Genomic DNA, 17,132 nt, shown 5'->3' on the forward strand with positions numbered 1-17,132 from the left:
ACATGTACATTCTACATCATATAGAAAACATGTATATTATGATCAGAGCTTTTTCAGTCTACTACACTAATGTTTTTCTTTTAAAGTTTAAATTACTTTAAAATTGACTAAAATGACAATAAGATACAACATGTATCAACCAGTAAGACCTTCAGCCTAACTGATATACCATTATTTTGGCTAATTTTATGAACTATTGGCTTAATCTAACTCCTGTTGAAGTAAATGGGGAGACTACTGTTGACTTCAGTAAGACTTGGATTGAACCCTAAGAAAATGGTAATCTAATCATAGTTGTTAACTATAAACAATAAAAGTGATATTCTAAACTGGTCTAGTCGTCAGAAAGATTACTGAATACTAATCTACTCTAACTGAAAAAAATGGTTGATTCTGCCTTATAGGTTCATTGTGTGACCATCCCATGGTTTAGAAGAACAAGATAAAAAAGGAGGGACAGTTACCAGATGCTGCTTCTGAGGTGAACTTTTCCATAAATATAAACTGGAAGTGACAAAATGACTCTGATTCCTTTATTGCATTATAAAAATGAGAAACTTATCAACGAATGAGAAAACAAATATGTGGCCAATAAAGAGCTGACCAGGAACTATGTGTCATTTCCCTAAACAATACTTTATAAAGAGAATTCATATCCATAAAGGCTACAGAAATACAACAGCAATCTGTCGACAGAAGTCACTGTTGGAAGAGATTTCCAGGTCAAACTTCTGTTGACAGAGTGTGGCCACACCCAAAAGCCAATAAGAAGAGCCCTCTGCTCTGTCAACAGAGCAGCCGGACTGCCCAGATGCTCTCTTCACAGAACAGGCACTGAGAAGCACAGCAGGCAGTGCTACCCATTGTTGCAAATGCCCTGTCTGTTGAAGGAAGGCTGCCCAGAGCATCCACACAGATTTTTTTGTCAACAGAATTTTTCAACAGCAGCGTTATGCCTCATGAATGCAAGGTAAAACTCTGCCCATGAAAGCACTGTCAACAAATGCATTGTGTGTGTGGACGTTCTGCCAGTTTTGTTGGCAAAACTTGCTAGAGTAACCATAGCCAAAGAAGGTAAAACACAATTTAAACTTGGGAATAATTAGCTCCACAATTAAGCCTTTGGTGAACATAATAAGTTACTCATTTTAAAACAGAGAAATATTTGAATGCTATAAATTCCTGCCCTGATGCCCCACCCAAGCCCCCCGTCAAAAAAAAAAAAAAAAGAAAGAAAGAAATTTACTATACAGTGTTTTTATGTGTAGTGACTCTGCTTTTTGACCCATGTCAGGTTGACTAGCAAGTGTGTATGGTAGAATTTATTTCATAATTAAAAACAGATCTTTTAACCCATCATCTTTGCAAAAATCTCACAAGATCAGATAGATTTGAAAACAAATATGTTTATACTGAGAAAAGGTTCCTTCTGTTCACTATTTATCCACATTCTAGATCCCACTAACTTCAGTGGTTTGGGTTCCAGCTCCTGATGAATTACCTAATCCTTGTGCTTTTTAAAAGATCAAGGGAAGGAACACACACAAACTGTAGAAATATTGAAAAATATGGAACACAAGCACTTCACTGGGAAGGATTCCCAATGACCACAAAGAAGTGTTCTTGGTTTCTCTTTTTTTTTGTTTGCTTGATTTTTTTTTAAATGAAAGATCTCCCACAGTAGGCATCTCAAGCCAAAGGGAAAGGCTAAATGTACTCAGTAGGGAAGCATTTTCCTTTGTTTTATTCATACAAGGCTTTTTATTTCAACAAAACAAAAAGCCTCCAAACTTATAATTCTGTTTTTATTAAGCAACGTTCTCACCCCCATGCCTCGACTTTGCTGTAGTTAATGCTTCCTGTTGGCAAGGACCAGCGTGAACACCGTCACTATGTATGAAAACAGGATTCACGCTTCACAACAACATTCAGTTTATACTTACTTCATTTATAATGATCCAATGACAGTCAAAAGCAACCAAATTAGTCTCCACAACCTGAAATAGAGAACAAAGCAGCTATCAGTCAGCTTACTTATAAAAGCCAAACAAACAAACAGATAAATGAAATGAAATGTTGACTCTCTGCAAATGACAAAAAAGGAGCACATGCTCTGAAAGACCTCTGTTATTAAGCTGAGGACAGAAAACCTTAGCAACATACTGCAGAAACATTTGTGTTATTGTTTGACTTTCTAATTGAAGATGGAAATATATTTCATTGCAGGTGTCACAGAAGAAAATAGATTTCAGTTGGTTCAGAAGAAAATGAAATAATATTTGTTTTAATTCTTGCTTTGGGAGATGGAGTAGAAGAAAGAATGGCAAAGAATCAGTGCATTCAGGTGCAGCATCCACTGTTTCTAGACTGACCAGATTTCTGAATCTCAAAACCATGACACCTTCTCACTGTTTACGATGAGAGAGAAGGAAATGGGGATATTTTGTTAATTCATATTAAAAAGATCTGGGGATTATAGGAATGGAGCAGTGGGTGGGAAAAGAGAATTTGAGTGAGAGAAAGATAGGAATGTGTCATTGTGGCAGTTTTGAGAGACTATATGTAAAGAATGTCCTATTTTTGCCCCTACTCTCACAGGTCCTTTGCTGTCCCCTCCCACATCTGCTCCATTCCCTATTCCATCCTGTCAACGAAACAGATCCCAAAAGCTCTACCTTGTGGTGGGCCCAGGATACTACCTCTCTTTCTTTTGGGATTCTTCTGTGCTACACTTCTTCACTTTGGCTATGTCTACACTACAGCAATATGTCAACTGAATTTTCTGACAAAATGTCTTTCAACAGATTGCAGCCAGACTGCCAAGCAGATAGAAAGATCAATCTGGTCTGTTGATAGAGAGCAGCCAGACTGCCCATAGAATCTCTTGACAAAATGGCCAGCCAGAAGCACAGCAGACAGGGCTGCCAGGTGTCCCAGAAGCCCTGTCTGTCAACAGAGGGGCCTCCGGAAACGTCTGGACTGGCTTTCTGTCAACAGAATCTTCCTCCTGAGGGAGAAGCAGAATGTTGTCAACAGAGTGCCATATTCTATCTATTTACTTTTGACAGAATGCCTTGAGAATGTGGATGCTCTGTGGGTTTTGTTGATATTTTCTTAGTGGACAAGACTCATTCAAGGGAGGAACAAGGAGAAAGAACAACAAGGGAAGGGATGGTTGGGATTGCAATTTGATGAGCCCAGTAAAGTAGCAGCTGCAGAATCTGACTCCCATACCAAGGTAGAAAGTGAGGTTGAGGAAGCAGAAGAGACACAATCAGAGAAAAACATCAGAAATTGTTGAAAAGCTCAGTTTGTTCTACTGGCTTTAAGTATTGCAAACCAAGCTCAGACAAGCAAACCTTAGTATCTGATTACTCTTCCAATATTGGCTCTGAAGCAGCAAGCACTAAGGACTGCTATAAATCACAAAGAAAGAAAGACAAATTTTGCAACGCTGTTTTGTGAAAGCACAAAATAACTTGTTATTGTGATAGACAAATGGTAGGCAGCTATTGTTATTAGCTGCGTCTACATGTGGCGGGCGCTATTTCAAAGTTGACATCGACGTAAGGCGGCGAGACGTCAAAGTCGCTATCCTCATCAGGAGATGGGGCACGTGTAGCCATTGCGCGTCCCACAACATCGAAATAGCGGGGTCCGCCATGGCGGCCATCAGCTGAGGGGTTGAGAGACATTCTCTCCAGCCCCTGAGCTCGATGGTCGCCGCATGCAGCGGCCCCTTAAAGGTCCCCACCCCCTGCCTTCCTGTTCAGGAAGCTGAGAGAGTGTGCAGGTGGCAGCCCAGCCACATGGCCAGCCTGTACGCCCCTCTGCAGCCACACCCCCCGCCCCCGCTGCAATGGCCGCCTGCCAGTCCCCCAAGCGCCCCCAGGGCACCCCCCCCCACAAGGGGAGCCAGGGCTCCCAGACCAGCAGCCAGGCTGGGAAGCGGCAGCGGGGCCCCTTCTGGACGGAGGCTGAGCTTTGGGACCTGCTGGGGCTCTGGAGTGAGGAGGAGGTGCTCCAGGTAATGGGGAGCAAGAGGCGGAATGCAGATGCATTCACTCAGCTGGCCGAGGGCCTGGCCGCCCAGGGTCACCCTGCCTGCACTCCTGACCACATCAGGAGTAAGGTGAAGCAGCTGCGGCAGGGTTACGCCTGGGCCCGGGATGCGGCCGGCCGATCTGGGGCCGCCCCCATCACTTGCTCCTTTTACAGGGAGCTCAGGGCCATCCTGGGCCCCCAGCACACCTCCTCCCCTCCGGCCACTCTTGATACCTCGGCTGACGAGCCCCAGTAGGCTCCGGAGGCGGAGTCCGCCCCGGAGGTAAGTCCCGCACCTCGGGGGCCCCCCCAGGAGCCCACCCGTGGGGCACTGGAGGAGGAGGAGGAGGAGGAGGAGGGGGGATCCTCCTCCAGCGATGGGGGGCTCCAGATAGACATCCCGTCCTGGAGCTCCAGCAGGGCGTCCGCCCACCGGGTGTCCCCCAACCGTGGGAGCAGACCATCAGGTATGTACCCCCCCGGTGCACACCCCCGGGGTTGAGGGGTGGGGGTAACAGACATGACCAGGGCCCTCCACATGCCCAGATGACCATGGCCCCAAGGACAGCAGTGGCATGTCCCTCACAGGAGTGCATCAGCCCCTGCCCCCTCAGCACGACAGTGCCATGCCCCATCCCTGGGGATGGGGGGAGCAGAACCTAGGGTCCCCCAGGGGGAGGGGGTGGGACACCCGTCAGCAGCAGCAGCATCTCCCGGGGACGGGGATGGGGAACCAGCAGCAGAGGGGTGCGGGGGACAAGGGCCATGGCTCGGGGCCCACACTAACGGCTGTCTCCACTCTTCTTCCCCCCCGTGTTCTGCAGCTGCACCATCGGAAGGACTGGAGAGTGCTGGCGAGGTATCAGTGGTCCCGGAGAGCCCACCGGGGCCATCAGCCCAGGCCAGCCCCTCGGCAGAGCACCGACCAGCCCCAGGGCGGGGACGACGGCGGAGCCAGCACTCCAGGACGGCGACGGACCCCCAGCTGCTGGCGATCCTCCGTCGGCAGCTGGAGGTCTCTGAGCCACGCCTGCGGGTGGAGGAGCAGTGCCTTGACCTTCAGGAGTGGGCGCTGGCCTGGCGCCAGGAGGCATAGGGGGGCCTTTATGTGCATGTTCGAGCGTGTCGTGGACTACCTGGCCTCCCCATGCTGCACCAGGCGCCGCTCTGCCCGCCTTGCCTGCTCCACCAGCCGCTCCACCCGCTGCTCCACCCGCCATCACACCACCATCCACCACTGAGGGCCCTTCCGCCGAGGGGGACCTGGGGCCAGCTGACACCTGCCGGCCATCTGTACCGGTCTGCCCGGCCCCCAGCCAGTCCCGGCCAGGGCTGAGGCTGAGGCTCGGGTCGCGGCCGCCCACCCCCAGCGCTGGACATTAGGGGATGTGGGGCCCAGGACGTGCCCCCCCTTTGTATATATCCCCTTCACTTATCTTTTGTAAATAGTTTGTATTTGACCCATTATGTTGTTATGATGATACCTGCCCCCCCATGTAAATAGTTCTCCCCTTCCTTGTCTTCCCCTTTTTTTTTCCTGTCATCTTATCTTATTATAATACATATATATATATAACATTTATTTTGCCTGGAAATAGTTATGATAATAATTATAAGAGTTCAACATATATTCTGGTTTGACGAACAACATGTCTGTTTTTATTTACAAGAAAAGTGGGGGGTGGTGCTCTTGGGTGCTCTGTGGTGTGGGCGTAGGGACAGGGAGTGTTGTGGAGGATGGGGGGGGTGCGTGGGGGGGCCTGCCAGCGTTCACCCCGCGGCCTCATCGAACTGGGCCCACAGGGCCTCCTGGACCTGGGTCCCTTCGGGGTCCACCTGGCGACTGGGGGCAGCAGGTGGCTGCACATAGGCCCTGCCGGCCTCCACAGCCCAGCCCTGAAAGAATGCCTCCCCCTTGCTCTCGATGAGGTTGTGGAGGACGCTGCACGCGCCCACAATCTGGGGGATGTTGGTGGGGCCCGCATCAAGGTGGGTGAGGAGACACCTCCAGTGCCCTTTGAGGTGGCCAAAAGTGCACTCCACCACCTGGCTTGTGTGGTTCAGGCACATGTTGAAGCGCTCCTGGCTGGCTGACAGGTGGCCCGTGTAAGGGTGCATGAGCCAGGGCTGGAGGGGGTATGCCGCGTCTGCGATGACACAGAGGGGCATGGTGATGTCCCCCACAGGGATCTCCTGCTGGGGGATGTAGGTCCCCGCCTCCAGCCAGCGGCACAGGCCCGAATTCCGGAATACCCGGGCGTCGTGGGTGCTGCCAGGCCAGCCCACATAAATGTCCAGGAAGCAGCCCCGGCTGTCCACCAAGGCCTGGAGGACCACTGAGTGGTAGCCCTTCCTGTTTACGTAGCATCCTCCACTGTGCTCCGGGACATGGATGGGGATGTGGGTCCCATCCACAGCCCCAAAGCAATTGGGGAAGCCCAGGGTGGCAAAGCCCACGATGGCGGCATCCGGGTCCCCAAGCCGCACGAGCCTGTGGAGCAGCAGTGCATTGATGGCGCGGACGACCTGCAGGGGAAGCACATGGGAGAGCACCAGTGAGGGGTGTGCAGGGTGTGTGTGGCCCTCCCCTGCCAGGGTTCCCCTCCCCTCCCCTCCCCTCCCCTGCCAGGGCTCCCCTCCGCTGCCAGGGCTGCCTCCCCTTCCCCCTCTGGGTCCTCTTACCTCCATGAGGACAGCCCCGATGGTGGCCTTGCCGACGCCAAACTGCTGGCCCACGGATTGGTAGCTGTCTGGAGTGGCCAGCTTCCAGACAGCGATGCCGACCCGTTTCTCCACACTGAGGGCACACCACATGGCGGTGTCCTGGTGCCTCAGTGCGGGGGTGAGCCACTGGCAGAGCTCCAGAAATGTCTGCTGGCTCATCCGAAAGTTCTGGAGCCAGTGGGTGTCATCCCACTCTCCGAGCACCAGCCGCTCCCACCAGTCGGTGCTCATGGGGTAGCTCCACAGCTGGCGGCGTGTGTGGCGGGGGGGGGCGGGGGCTGCAGGGTTTGGGGTTGCTTCCTCCTCCCCTGCGGGCAGCTCCTCCTCTGTGGCTAGGATGTGATCAGCTGCCTCCTGCATGGCATCGAGCAGGGCGAGCACTACTCCTACAGGGGCGGCTGGGTGGACCTCTGGCTGCTGCTGCTGCTGCTGGGGGTCCATGACTGTGTCGCCCGAGGTATGCGTGCCTATGGCTCTGCAGACCGTGTGCTGTGCAGGCTGAGTGTGTCTGGGAGGGGCCCTTTAAGGGAGCGGCTAGCTGTTGCCCCGGAAGTGCTAGTCCGCCCTGTGACCCTGTCTGCAGCTGTTCCTGGCACCCTTATTTCGATGTGTGATACTTTGGCATGTAGATGTTCCCCTGCAGCGCCTACTTCGATGTGGTGCTGCCCAACTTCGATGCTGAACGTTGATGGCACCAGCCCTGGAGGTTGTGTAGACGTTATTCATCGAAATAAGCTATTTCGATGTAGCGTTCACGTGTAGACGTAGCCATTGAGGCCTGGAGAGATGAAGAACACTGACTTTGGGTTTTTAACAATGATTATTACAACTGGTGGTTACCAGGGATCACTGTAATTTTTATAATAGAATGTGTAAAGGATAGAGATTTAACTGGTTACTTATCTTGAGAGAGAAGTAAGATAACAAAAGCTAAAAACTGCCATTATTAATTCAGAGGCATTGGAACTGGGATCAGTTCTCACTTGCTACATTGATGGAAGGTACAGGAAATTCTAAACTAGAGCAAGACTGAAAGCCGTTTATGGACAGCTACATGCAAATAGACTTTAGACTGGAAACTCTGTGCAATGCTGAGTTGGTCATTTGATGAATGAGATTGCTGTGTCAATTTATCCTGAGATCAATTAATCATTATTTGTAGTAATTCATGATCCTAAAATTAAATTTAAATATGGTGTGTTAATATTCTCCATGTTATTATACTGGTTCTACAATTTGATCATGTTACTTTGATTGGCCCTGTACTAATGAGTCAGCATCACAGAGCTTCCCATTGTCTGTGAGAAAAAGTAGCAGTAGCATGTTCGAAATTTTGTCATGAAGGTTCTTCATGCAGAATAATGCCTGGTGTGAAGAGGTAAGATATTAGAGAGAGTGTGTTACTTTGATAGCCTCTGTTTTTACTCTCATCCATTTCAGTTGTATATCAGCTACTGCACTGTGGAATAGCTTAACCACATAGGATCTGCGAGAGATGACCAAGAAGCAGAGAGGTACTCTCAAGTTGAAGGGTATCTATGTGTTAGCTGCATAATTCAAAAACACAATTTTGTTTATTCCTTGTGACAAGAAGAAGAGGAAAGAGCTGCTCCCTCTGTAAGCAACTTATTTCCCATCATTCAACTGGGAGAAAGAATGTCTGGTCTTTAGCTGCCATCTTATCTCTCATGCAAGCTCAACCATTTCAGTTGCCAGGTGGAGAGGTGTGCAGTCAATGACCATACCTGGGAACTCAGCAACAGCCCTCAGCAACTGAGGTTTGGTACAGTAGGCTCGTGCAGCAGCTGCTCTTCTGAAAACAGTCCATCGAGAAGATTTTCATGACCACATACAGAGAGCCTGCACAACTAGTAAATGGTTAAAATGAGTTTCCTTGAGCCCTTTTAACTTCTGTTTGTTTGCTTGGAGTGTCTCTCTCTCTCTTTCTCTAAGCATAGCCTCCTGACCTTGCCTTTTGTGATCAGTTATGGTTTCCTAGCCCTAACATTTGTCATCAGATTTAAATTAGATTTGATACTGTAACTGTTTTGTTTGGCTTTCCTTGTATGCATACTACCTGAAAAAGAATAACTTTCATGGTTAAGATGATTGCTTTTCTCTCCATCTATCTCTCTTACCCACCCCCATTTAGGGGCATTGTTTTGGCTTCCCAATTCACTCTGCAACAGCAATTGTTCTTAAACTAAAGTTCCCTGTATTACCCAAGAATCTTGTGGTGTTTGCCCATCAAGTGGGTTACTAGCAAAATAGTTGTGGCACGAAAATGGGGCTAGGAAGGTGCTGAAACTGGGGACATATGAGGGTGGCACCTTAAAGTGCTTTCTAAACCTAGCCCACTGAGTCCAAGTCTGCCGAGTTCTGTCTGCCACCTCTTACGACACTTTAAATCCTATCTTTTTACACTTAGTAAAATCACTTTGGTTTAGTAATGAACCCACTGTAAGCAATTACTAACTGGGGGAACAAGTAACCCTATGCATCTCTGTTTTTACATTGAGAAAGGGGGTGGATTTAATGAGCTGCACTTCTTTCAGTCTGTCTCTGCAGCCTGGGTGGTACGGCCCTGTCCCTGTGTCTCAGTTAAAGCAGGCTGGAGAGCTAAACTCAATAAGACAGGATTACAGAGTGGTGAGGCTGTTGGGGATACAGACTCAGTAGTGCCTCAGAACATCAGGCCACAGTCTGAAGAGGGTCCTGTCTCGTCACACACTTTATTTTCTATTTCAAATTTGGTTTCTGACTTATTTGGCTATCTATACATAATGTAGCCAGCTTTTTAACCTTCTGTCAACCAGGACATCTTCAGCTGAGGATTATTTTCATTGGAACAACTTCTTTTGGTGGAAGAGACAAGCTTTTAAATGTCTCAGAACTCTTCCTCAAGTCTGGAAGAGTAACTAGGGGGGCCAAATTAAGTACAAGGTGGGCAGATTAAGGGGCTCACACATGTTGTAGGAGATCATTTACAATGAAGTGGGAAATTAGCTTCTCTGCAGTTTCAGTACAAAAGACATCCTCACTGACTTCTCATTGATTTAGAAATTCACTTTGCTCGAGTTTAGAATTCATTTCTTTCTAAATGTTTTAGGATTAAAGGTGACTGGTTTGGAGGTTGATAATGAGGTGAGGTAAGATTCTGGAGAGATTCAACGTGGAGTCAGGGGATGTGCGTTCAGTTCTTGGCTCTGCCATGGACTTCTTGTAAGACCTTGAGCACCAGTCTCTTTGGATGAAATCCTGGTCCCACTGAAATCCATGCTAAACTCTCATTAACTTCATTAGGCAGTATCCCACTCACTGTGTAGAGCCTTCCTAGCTGCAAAGTGATGGTGATGATGATCCCTTTCTCTCAGAACCACTTGGGCACATTGTAAGCTCTTCAGGATAGGGACTCTAACTTACTAGGCCTCTGTATGGTGCCTAGCATAATGGCAGAGGCACTACTCTTCTGTCAACACCTCTACATGCTTAAATACTTGTGTACTGTGCCACAAAAATTGTAGTTTGGGCACAACAGAAAGATCATAATTACAAAATGTTTGATTGGGTTGTCTTCTTTAGAGGAAATGTTTTGAAAATTAAGAGAATCACATTAAACACTGCAGCTTTCTGAAAGTGATTGATAAAAGAATATGCACAGAACTGTCCTCTTGATCGGCAGTTATGATCACAAGCTTACAAGTTCATTATTACATTAGAACATCAAAAAAATCAAAGCAAACAGTAACCCAGCCTAGATCCAATTAGCTGTCAGTAAAACAGCCATTACTTGGACAAGGCATGCCTTAATAGTCATCATAATGTTCCACAATGCCCTTGACTTTCTACTGAGTTTGCAGTTTTGTTCATTTAAGGAGTCCATTGTGTCTTCACCAGGGAGGGAAGAGAGCAAATGAGAATGCATTAATGAACAGAGTGATATTAGAAACAAAAACATTGCTCGTTCAAATTAGACCAAAATACTCATAACTAAAAGGCCATGCAATATTGTGCATGCCATGTGATCAAACTGTTCCTAATTTTTTTACTACTTGAGTGTTCAAGAATAAGTTAAACCTTTTTATTAGGCATTTAAGAGGATAGTCCATTAAGGCAAGAATATGATTTCTTTGTCATCTAGGTAAACATCTCTATGTGTACCCACTGAGCTGGCATCATCTCTTCATTTTGGGGAATGGGGGAAAGAAACATATAAAGCAATACATTCAATGAGAATGAGGGCAGTAATTAAAAGGGCTTTGATGCCTGTACATTAAAATGAATAAAAGCAAATTGGTAGGGGGCACCCAGCAGTTAGATAGTTTTAATAATCCAAACCTTTCATTACTGTGCAGCTTTGGAATTCATCTGCACATATTGCTGGCTTTGTGACAGGAAGAAGTGCTCTGCACACATAAAAGAGACAGGCTGGAAATTTCCATATGAGACAGAAAGAGGGTGATGATGTTGTTTATGCAACTCACATCTTAGGGTAAAACTGAAATAACCTATCATATGAATTTATAATTAGGTCTGAAAAGCACCTGAAAATGAAATCCTTCACAAGTGTTAAATGAAACAATTAACTGTTTTCTAGCTACAGATGAACCCAGGCAGATATGCAAACACTCCAATACTTTTTTAAATAAAGATAAAAAACGCTGCACCAAGCTACAGGTGTCACAAACTTGATGAACTTTCTTGGAAATCCTGGAATGCTGAAATATCAATATGTTAATCACCTGGCATAAGGCCTGAATCACACAGGAAAAACAGTTTTATTTCCTTTGTTGAAATACGACTGCTTGGCATTCACATCTAAAGTATCAAAATTAAATAAAAGGCCTTATGCGTCCCAGCTGACATTTCTTTCACAACACTGGGTATCTGGCAAGCCACTGAAACTTTATTGTGCAGGGAGTGCAACAGTGTCATGATATGACCAAAGAATTCAAGGAATGATTTGTCTTCCAGGCTTCTTCCTGCCCTATTGTGAGTTACGATACACTGCTGAACTTTTACAGCCATGTCACATAGCTCTTCAACACCAAGCATCAAACTGTCATTTTAGCAGTCCAATCTTGTATTGTTTTTTAAGGGCTACATCCTTAAATAGGGTAAATTAGCATAGCTCCATTGAAGCCAATGGACCAATATTGCATTATACCACCTGATGATTTGTCCCAATGGAATGCTACTCTTTATGTCCTGCTAAAACAGACACACAAACAGTTCAACCTGAAAGACAAATGAAGACAAAGAGAATGCAAATCAGAACAAAGATCCCAATCTGCCACCTTACTCGCATACTGAGAAGTTGAACAAGATGTCCTACTGAAGTCCGTGAGACTAGCTAAGTGCTTCTCAGCACAGATATGGGACACAGACTGACAGCATATGCAGTTCAGCTCATGAGAGGTCAGAACAATCCATTATATTGTATACAATAATATTCTTATAACCTTTGGAACTTTAGAATTGGCGATCAAACAAGTAGTTACAAACATAGGTAGTAACATGAAATGCTAGCAATTTCCCAGAATGCCTATTAAATAAATGCCGTGCTACATCACGAAGAAGGCATTCCACTTGATCAAACATAGAATAGAATCATAGAACGCTAGAACTGGAAGGAACCTTGACAGGTCATCTAGTCATTGCAGGACCAAGCACTGCCTAGACAATCCCCAATAGATATCTATGTAACCTGCTCTTAAATACGTCCACAGATGGAGATTCCACAACCTCCCTAAGTAATTTAATCCAGTGTTTCACCATACTGAAAAGCAGGAAGTTTTTCCTAATGTCCAACCTTAACCTCCCTTGCTGCATTTTAAGCCCATTGCACCTTGCCTATCCTCAGAGGCCCAGGAGAACAATTTTTCTCCCTCCTCCTAGTAAACTTATTTTAGGAACTTGAAAATGGCTATCATATCCCCTCTAGCTCTTCTCTTTTCTAAACTAAATAAGCCCAGTTCTTTCAGTCTTCCCTCATAGCTCATGTTCTTTAGACCTTTAATCATTCTTGTTGCCCTCCTCTGGACCTTTTCCAACTTCTCCACATATTTCTTGAAATGTGGTGCCCAGAACTGGATACAATACTCCAATGAAGGCCTAATCAGCGCAGAGTAGAGAGGAAGAACAACGTCTCATGCCAAGCTCTCAACACTCCTGTTAATGCATCCCAGAATCGTGTTTGCTTTTTTTGCAACAGCATTGCAATGTTGACTCATGTCCACTATGGTCCACTGTGACTCCTAAATCCTTTTCTGCAGGACTATTCCTAGACAGTCGCTTCCCATTCTGTGTGTATGAAGCTGATTTTTCCTTCTTAAATGGAGAACTTTGCATTTGTCCTTATTAAACTTCATCCTGTTTACCTCAGAGCATTTCTCCAGTTTGTCCAGATCATTTTGAATTATGACCCTATCCTCCAAAGCACTTCCAACGCCTCTCAGCTTGGTATCATCTGCAAACTTAATAAGCGTACTCTCTGTGTCAGTCTTCATTGAGGAAGTTATTGGATAGAACAGGTGCCAAACAGACCCCTGTGAAACCCCCACTTGTTTCATGACCTTCCAGGATGATTGCAAGCCATTAATAACTACTCTCTGAGAATGGTTATCCAGACAGTTATGCACCCACCTTATAGTAGCCCCATCTAATTTGCATTTGCCAAGTTTATTGATAAGATCATGCAAGACTGTATCAAATGCCCTACTAAAGTCTAGGTATACCACATCACTGCTTCTCCCTTAATCACAACATCTGTTATCCTGTCAAAGAAAGCTATCAGATTGGTCTGGCATGATTTGTTCTTTACAAATCCATGCTGGCTGTTAGCTATCACCTTATTTTCTTTCAGGTATTTGCAGATGAATTCCTTAATTACTTGCTCTATTATCTTTCCTGGCACAGAAATTAAACTGACTGGTTTGTAGTTTCCTGGGTTGTTCTTTTTTCCCTTTTTATAGCTGGGCACTATATTTGCCTTTTCCAATCTTCTGGAATATCTCCCAACTTCCAGGACTTTAGTGATAGCTAAAGGTTCAGTGACTTTAGATGATAGCTAAAGGTTCTGATACCTCCTCTATCAGCTCCTTGAGTATTTTAGGACGCATTTCATCAGACCCTGGTGACTCAAATACATCTACTTTTTCTAAGTAATTTTTAACTTGTTCTGTTTTTATTTTACCCTCTAAACCTACCACTTTCCCACTAGCATTCACTGTGGCTATGTTTACACTTGGCCCCAACTTCGAAGTGGGGCATGGTAATCAGGGGTATTGGAGATTACTAATGAAGTTCTGTGATGCATATGCAGTGCTTCATTAGGTAAATTCTCCCCCGCAGCAACTTTGAAGTGTCAAACTTCAAAGTGCTGGCATGCCATGTAGCCACATTTTGGGGAGTAAAGGCACTTCGAAGTAGCATGGGCACTTTGACGTATCCATGGCTACACGGCATGCCAGCACTTTGAAGTTTGACGCTTTGAAGTTGCCGCGGGGGAGAATTTGCCTAATGAAGTGTTGCATATGCATCACAGAACTTCATTAGTAATCTCCCATCACCCTAATTACCATGCCACCTTCGAAGAAGGGGACAGGTGTAGACGTAGCCTGTGTTAGGCATTTCTGCATCAGACTTCTTGATGAAGACCAAAACAAAGAAGTCATTAAGACCTCTGCCACTTCTAAGTTTCCTGATATTTTTTCTCCCTCCCCATTGACCAATGGGTCTGCTCGGTCCATGGTTTTCTTGCTTCTAATATATTTATAGAATGTCTTCTTGTTATCCTTCATGTCTCTAGCTAGTTTGAGCTCATTTTGTATCTTTGGCTTTCTAATCTTGCCCCTGTATACACATACTGTTTGCTTATATTCATCCTTTGTAATTTCTACTGATTTCTACTTCTGATATGACTCCTTTTTGATTTTGAGATCATGCAATATCTCTTGGCTAAGCTAAGGTGGTCTTTTAGTATATTTTCTGCCTTTCTGATGCAGTGATATAGCTTGCTTTTGGACCCTTCATGATGTCTCTTTGAAAAACTACGAACACTCTTTAATTATTTTTCCTCTTAGTCTTGCTTCCTGTGGGACCTTACTTATCACCTATCTGAGTTTACCAAAATCTGCCTTCCCAAAACCCATTTTCTTTATTTTGCTGTTCGCCCTTTCACCATTTCTTAGAATCACGAATGTCATTGAACCAACGTACAACATCAGGGTTGAAACAGAAAAGATTTTTCTTTTTCTAAAGATCTTGAGAACACACTATGATAAATTTTGCAAAGAGCAGAGATACGCTGTCAGTAAGACAGGTGATGAGTCAGATCAAACCATCTGTCACTGGCAGTAACTTCAGAACTTTTGAATCTTTGGAAGAACATGACTATTTATCACTACTTTTCTTACCATTCATTCTCAGACTATCTAAGGGCTAAATCTAAGAATCTGAAGCAATCCAGCAATACTGTCTGCATAGAACCTTCCTTCATTTTTAATAAATAAATAATTATAATAAAATTGTACAAACAGTTCCTCTGTAAAACAGCAGGTAATTTAACGAAATAATATAGAAAATTAACTGCATTGTTTTCCAATGTATCTCATTGCCTAGCTTTTTATTCCTAGCTCTCCATAATATGGCAAACAGCATGCACTGAATATCTAGAATACTGCATACAGTCAATTGCTGATACATTCAGCAGCAGAACTAACACTTCATATTTAAACTAGTATTGCCAAATAAGATGCTATTTTCCTCTACAAAGCTACAAACAATTAGGTCTTATCCAGTCAACCTGTAATCCATTTTAAGTGAAGTATTACTCATATGCTATAACTTAAGCACATCCTTATGTGTTCCCTAGATAGAAGCTTTAATAATGAACTAATAGTGGAGGAGCTACTTTAAATATGCGTCTTCATTATTGAACCATTCCCACATGAGGGTCTCTTTTTCTTCAGAAGTATGACCAGACACATTGATATTGTTCATTGTGACCCAAGACAGTTGTCCATAAAATGAGTGAAACCTACAAGACTGGAAGACCAAGCCTTCCCTGTTGGTGGAACACACAACTATTTCCCTAGGGGTCAAAAGAACTGTGAATCTCTCTGTCTTTTTAGAATCAAATGCAAATTTCAACTTTTCACAATCTCTCTCTCTCTCTCTCTCCCCCCACCTCTCTCTCTCACACACACACACACATATATATACACACGTGACATAGAGATAAAGCTTGTGCATATGACGTATTCCTCATGACATTTTCTCAGGTACTGTGCTGGTGGCAGCTGTAAAAAACAAGTCAAGAATATAGAAATACAAAAGGTGCCACTTCTGAAAGTCAATGAAACTTACGTTTCCAAGTCACTTGGGTACCTTCGGGAATCCTACTTTAAACAGCTAGACAGAAACCTAATACTGATACTCTAGGTGTTACTGTTAAATCATGTCATACAGAGGGCTTCTCTTAGCCAGTTCTTTCTTGCTTCTCCCAACAAGGTCATGATAATGCAATATGTTCCAAGGCCCATTAAGGTGGGAGGCAAAACAGGACAAAAGGGATCCAGAAACAAACAAATTGTGGCAGTTATAAATGAAACTCACTGGCTATTGTTACACTATAGCAATCTGTCGACAGAAGTAATTGTTGGAAGAGGTTTCCTGACAAAAGTTCTGTCGACAGAGCATGGCCACACACAAAAAGCTAATCAGAAAAGCGCTCGGCTCTGTCTACAGAGCAGCTGGACTGCCCAGATGCTCTCTCAACAAAAGAGGCACCCGGAAGCACAGAAGACAGGTCTGCCCATTGTTCTGGATGCCCTGTCTGTTGAGAGAAGACCCCCCTCCCAGAACGTCTACACAGCTTTTTTGTTGGCAGAAACTGTCAACAGCAACATTATGCCTCGTGGCTGAGAGGCAGAACGCTGCTGGCGAAAGTGCTGAGTTTTGTCAACAAACTGTCAACAAAATGCATTTTGTTTGTGGATTTACAGGGTTTTGTCCGCAAAACTTGTTAGCGTAACTGTAGCCACAAGGGACAGATCAAGATACACTGATAACTGCTAATTATCTGTGTAAGTGAGAAATAGATACTTCAATATTTGTGGACTATGTTTTACTTTGCTGTCTTTTTCTTCATTTGGACCAGATGTAATCATTCTCATTTTTCACATTTGCCATAATAAAACCTCATTTCCTGGTACTATTAAAGCTGATTTTATGTTGTCATCCACTACATTCATGAAACTATGATACAGTTATAAATGATTGAGTATCTAAATTACTGAACCATAATTTAAAACATTTTTGCTAGAAATACCTAATGCCAGCTGCTATAAGACTCCAAAATA

General features: G+C 44.8%; 1 protein-coding gene across 3 annotated transcripts in view; it reads right to left on the reverse strand.

Moving 5' to 3' along the window:
- Positions 1-17,132, reverse strand: part of GRID2 (glutamate ionotropic receptor delta type subunit 2) — a 1,071,343-nt gene that overhangs the window by 384,369 nt on the left and 669,842 nt on the right. For all 3 annotated transcript variants that reach the window (XM_074993599.1, XM_074993598.1, XM_074993600.1), the window contains exon 5: positions 1,944-1,997. In XM_074993599.1, the coding sequence (XP_074849700.1) occupies positions 1,944-1,997 (54 nt within the window). The remainder of the gene's footprint in view (positions 1-1,943; positions 1,998-17,132) is intronic.

This window comes from Carettochelys insculpta, chromosome 4 (assembly GCF_033958435.1).
Source record: "Carettochelys insculpta isolate YL-2023 chromosome 4, ASM3395843v1, whole genome shotgun sequence".
In the NCBI taxonomy this organism is placed as follows: Eukaryota; Metazoa; Chordata; order Testudines; family Carettochelyidae; genus Carettochelys; species Carettochelys insculpta.